At 52.7% G+C, this 5,375-nt stretch overlaps 1 protein-coding gene across 1 annotated transcript; it reads left to right on the top strand.

Annotated features, from left to right (window-relative positions):
• Positions 1-799: 799 nt before the first annotated feature.
• On the top strand, positions 800-4,122 carry GPR162 (G protein-coupled receptor 162). The gene is made up of 4 exons (XM_009328860.1): positions 800-1,639; positions 2,455-2,644; positions 3,223-3,374; positions 3,541-4,122. Exons 1-4 carry the CDS (start codon positions 800-802, stop codon positions 4,066-4,068), a joined length of 1,710 nt encoding a protein of 569 aa, XP_009327135.1. The 3' UTR covers positions 4,069-4,122.
• The last annotated feature ends 1,253 nt before the right edge of the window (positions 4,123-5,375 follow it).

Below are 5,375 nucleotides of genomic sequence, written 5' to 3'. Positions count from 1 at the left end.
GGATAGCAAAAAGGACAATGTAGTGAGGGTGCTGTGAGGTCTTGGATAGGGAACCCTCTGCATCTTGTTCCTCACCCTTCACTCTCTGCTGATGGCTCTCTGACAGCCTTGGCAGGAACCTCTACCTGGCCACGAGTGTGGCATTTGGTGAGAGGGGGATTACACATGGTGTATGCGCCACCCGCACCATTTCTCTCCCGTCTTCTCTGAAACTCTTGGCTAGCTCCTCATTCACTAGGACACTGGGCAGCAGGCACCTGCTACTACCAAACTGTTTGGAGTCCCCAGCAGTCCCTGTTTGCGTGTGGCCTTCACCAGTCCCAGCAGAAGGTGGTCCCTGAGACAGAAGGTGCCTGGTGGGCACATGAAGTAAGGAGAGCTTTTTCTTTGGGGGAAGAGTGGAGGGGAATGAAATAGATGGGGAGGAAAAAAAAAAATGAGCCCAAGCAAGTGAGGGAAGAAGCACTGGCAAGCGTTCATGAGAAACAGAGAGAAAGAAGGTGGAAGAAAGAAAAAGAAAGAGAACAAGGGAAAAAACAGGTGAAAAAGTTAGAACAAGGGAAAGAAATATAAGCAAACAGAAGGGAAAGGGAGGACTGAAAGTGAGACAGAGTTGACGGCTGTTCTGCCTAGCATCTGGTGGCAATGCCTTGAGGAACCCCTCCAGCGTGTGTACACCTCGCATCGCAGCAGCAGCAGCAGATGAGGAGGGACGTGGCTCCCCCAGTGCGGAGTCCCACTCACCCTCTTACAAAATACCAGCAGCAGGGACAAGGTGCAGCCTAGCAGGGGTGGCAGCATGGGGGACTCTGAATCAGAGTCTACTTTGCACAACAACTCACTGTGGTGGCTGGCATGTGGGATGTTAGCCCTGTTGGCCAACTCCTGGATTATCCTCAGCATCACGGCCAAACAACAGAAACACAAGCCCCTGGAGCTGCTGCTATGCTTCCTTGCTGGGACCCACATCCTTATGGCAGCAGTACCCCTCACCACCTATGCCGTGGTGCAGCTGCGGCGTGAGTCCTCCGACTACGACTGGAACGAAAGCATCTGCAAGGTCTTTGTCTCCACATACTACACCCTGGCGCTGGCCACCTGCTTCACAGTGGCCTCCCTTTCCTACCACCGGATGTGGATGGTGAGATGGCCAGTCAACTACCGATTGAGCAATGCCAAGAAGCAGGCTCTGCACGCAGTCATGGGTATCTGGATGGTATCATTCATCCTCTCCACCCTGCCCTCCATCGGCTGGCACAACAATGGCGAGCGCTACTATGCCCGTGGCTGCCAGTTCATTGTCAGCAAGATAGGGCTGGGCTTCGGTGTCTGCTTTAGCCTCCTGCTGCTCGGAGGAATTGTCATGGGCTTGGTGTGCGTGGGTATCACTTTCTACCAGACCCTGTGGGCACACAGAAGACGCCGGCGGTGCCGCCACCAGAGGGCAGAGGAAGCATCATCCTGCTCTTCATCAGCACACACCACTTTCAATGTGCCAGCCATTGTAGTGGAGGATGTACGAGGCAAAAGGAGGTCTTCACTGGATGGCTCCGAGTCAGCCAAGACCTCCTTGCAGATGACCAACCTCATCAGCGCTATTGTCTTCCTGTATGACACACTCACTGGGGTGCCTATCTTGGTAAGCAGTGAGTTCTTCCTTTCCCCTCAGAGTCTGCAGTTAAACTAGATTTCCATTTCTCTCAAGTTTTAGAGAAGAAACTCTGTCTTCTGTCCACCAGCCACAGAGTTGCCACATCTGAATCTGTGTTATTCTGAGGGCCGGTTTTAAAAAGATTGCAGTAATTCTCTCATCCTTCCACAGCAGCATTTTCTTAAGACAAGTCTAAACCTGGGGAATACACACCACACAGCTAAAACCACTGGGAAAGTTTTAAGTGGCTAAGAGGAGAGGAAATTTTTCTGCAAACTTACAGGGGGATCTACCTCTGTAAAAACAATGAGATTTCTATTTCTCCAATTTGCTTCTGGAGAACTGATACACCAGCTTTAAAAGCTGTTGCAGAGAGTTTTCTTTTTCCTTCTGCTTGTATGGTCATAGCCAGCATTCAGGTTTTGGCTGGCTGGTTGATTCTCTGCAAAAGTGGAGAGCTGGGGAAGTTCTCGAAGGGAACGATTAAGAGAACAGAGGCTTAGTCACAGCTTTAGTGGCCGTGTCCTTTTTTAGCACCTATTTAGCTCCAGCTCATAATGAGCACGGGGAAGAAGGGATGCTAACACCAGGTCTCATGTTAGAGATATGACAGCTCGGAATATGGTCCAGCAAACCTGGGGTAACACCCCAGGAACAGTTTTTCAAAGGGGCACAGGGTAATTACTTGACAAATCCTTTACAGACAGATTACGTTCTAATACAGAATTGACTCCCGTTATCTTTCTCCCTTGATCCCCACTTCTGTCTTCTTTCTCGGCATTTTTCTCTCTCTTACCTCAAAGGTTGTGAGCTTTTTTAGCCTGCGCTATGATACGGCCCCCACCTGGATGGTCCTGGCTGTGCTCTGGTGCTCCATGGTGCAGACCCTGCTGCTCCCCTCCTTCATCTGGTCCTGTGAGCGCTACCGAGCAGATCTCCGCACTGTGTGGGAGCAGTGTGTGGCTATCATGTCTGAGGAAGACGGAGATGATGGTAAGCTCCTCACCACCCCACAGTCACCTTTCTTCACTAACCCCCTCCCCAAAAGACTACAGAGGAAAGAGGGGTCTGCCTTGGGAAAAGGACCTGATGGCACTAGGAGTGGTGTTGTGGGTGACTAGGTGGGATTCATGTTATAGCTTGGAGTCAGCAACCATGAGAAAATTTATTCTGGAGAAGGCTCTGCCATTCACTTGCTGCCTTAGGACTCACTAGCACCCAGGAAAAATTAGCGCAACATCCTTCACAGTAGATGCAAGAGTAGAGACGATGTGTACAGCTGCCAAACCACAATGAAAGTGACACGCCGGGCCTCAGCCCAACTCGCTGATCCAAAGGTCCAAGTTCTGGCAGTGAGCGATTCAAAAACGAGACAGCAGAAACAGGGCAGTCTCTGGGTGCTTTAGTGCTGCTGCAAGCAGAAGGACAAGATCCTTGTTCAGAGGTGAGCCCTGAGGGCTGCAAGTAGGGTGGCAGAAGTCAGACAAGCTTTAGGATCGCATCCAGGTGCCCTGACAACACTCCTTTTCTGGCTGAAAAGTGTTGACTGCCGTTCTCCTCTTTGCCAACAGATGGTGTGTGTGATGATTATGGCGATGGCAGGATCTGCAAAGTGAGATTTGATGCAAATGGTGCTGCAGCTGTGAAACGGGACTCCCGGGACATCAAGCTGCTACCCATGCACCACATGTTGTTGCCCCAGGACAAGGTGCACTACCTGCAGGTGAGCCGAGAGCTAGCAGGGGCAGCCCCACAACCCACTTCCTTCTCTGTCAGTCTCCCACACGTTTGTCTCCTCTTGACTCTCTTCTCTGAGAAAGCCTCAGCTACTCCCCTCCTGTTCTGTCTCTTCAAGTCTTTCATCACCTGCCGCCTTCTCTGTTTTCCAGGTCCCTCTCTCTCGGAGAATGTCACATGATGAGACTAACATCTTCTCCGCCCACCGCTCCACTCCATCCTTCCTACACAAGTGGTCTTCATCTGATGACATCCGCATTTCCACCCCCCGCAAGCCTGGAGGCCCCGGCTTCTTGCCTCCTCAGCTGCATGACTACCAGCACCGCCGACGGCCCCCAGAAGATGAGCTGACGACCCTACGGCAGTTTTTGGAGGGGGGGCTGATGCCCCGGGGCTCCAGCTCCAGCGCCTGCTTCTTCCGAGATGAGATCACCACGTTCATCGACGAGACGCCGCAACCCACCCCAGCCTGCAGCCCACGGCACTCCCGTCTCCCACTCACATCACGCCGCGATCGCCGCCTCTCCCTTGGCAGCAGAGAGGAGGAGAATGCCGACCGGCCCCGGCGCCCCCCCTTGGCTGGCAACGAAGCCTGGCATCTGCAGGACGGAGAGCAGGCGCCGTGTGAAAGGACCCTTGAGGCCTGCGAGGCACAGACCTTCCAGGATCCCAAACTATGAGAGACAGCATCAAAAACATTCAGTGCCATCATGATTTTTAAATAAAACTTCAAAGTGTTCCCTTTGTCCCAGGACCCGACCACTAATTTGCATTCTCATCTTTCTCGCCAGCAGGCAGGAAACACGGCACCCCACGCTGGTGGGGGAAAAAGAAGTGGGACAGACCCGCAGAAGGGAGCGTGACAGACCGACGGACAGCCTGTGCCTGCTCTCAGGTTACAAACACACCCACCGCTGCCACTTGGCACCCTCGCCAGTCCTGTCCCTTTGTGAACTCCACCCTCGCATCCGCTCTGCCCTAAGAGACAAGGCAGGCGCAGAATGGTATTAAAATTCTATATTTGGAGTGTCAATCGTGTGTCTGTTTTTAAAATAATATATTAGTAATAATTTTGTTTCCATAGAAACAAAATGACAGGCCCAATGTTTAATGAAGCTTCACAGGCTTCTGGAAGCGAAATGCAGAATGTGCGAGGCTCCTTTCCTCCCTCTCCACCCCTTTCTTGTCAGTGCATCTGGAAGGCAGCAGATGCTTAGCAGCCCAGGGAAGGGAACAAAGCCCATAGAGGAGTTGTCATGGGAGACTGGGTGAAAAGTTTTCCTGTCCATTTCAGGGGACACTTAGGCTGCCTGCAGCTAAGCAGGAGCAGCCTCTGTGCTTTCTAATATCGCTCAGCAAAAGGTATTGCTTTCAGGCAACCCCAGGCTTGAAAACAATTAAATTTCTCCGAAAAGACCGTGACCCATAACATCTCATTTCACCAGTGCAAACTGTTGATTCCAGTGCGAACTTTGCATGAAACACGATGGCCCAAACTTCTCACCCAAACAGGACAGCTGATAGTGCCTTCCAGGGGGAAGGCCCCCAACTGCCCATACCATCAAAGCTGGGAGTGATGAGGTCTGGAGCAGGCTCCTGCCCTGGAAGGGAGGTGCAGAGGTAGCGTGTGGGAGGTGGACCTTCTCCTGCCCAGCGCTGGCTGTAGTTCCAGCCATGGGCAAGGGTTTGGCTGCATCGGAGGGGCTGCGGGAGATAGGTAGCCCTTCACCTCCAAAGGGCTTCTCCATGTGATGGGACTTGGTCTATGAACTGTCAAAGCATGCCTCATCCCTGGCGTGGATGCTGATAGATTAACCATAACCTCTTATGAGACGTCTCGTCGGAGGGGCCTGGGTGACCTGTACCAAGCGCAAGGGGATGCTTGGCGGACGGCTGGACAAAGGACCACGTCAGACAACGAGGTGCCAGGGCTCTGCTGGCCCGCACAGGACCAGCACCGGGCTGGTCCAGGCGCCCACGAAGTGGC

Source organism: Pygoscelis adeliae, unplaced genomic scaffold (assembly GCF_000699105.1).
Source record: "Pygoscelis adeliae isolate BGI_AS28 unplaced genomic scaffold, ASM69910v1 Scaffold120, whole genome shotgun sequence".
NCBI classification, from domain to species: domain Eukaryota; kingdom Metazoa; phylum Chordata; class Aves; order Sphenisciformes; family Spheniscidae; genus Pygoscelis; species Pygoscelis adeliae.
The sequence above is the reverse complement of the archived record's forward strand: the minus strand, read 5'-3'. Positions and strand labels throughout refer to the sequence as shown.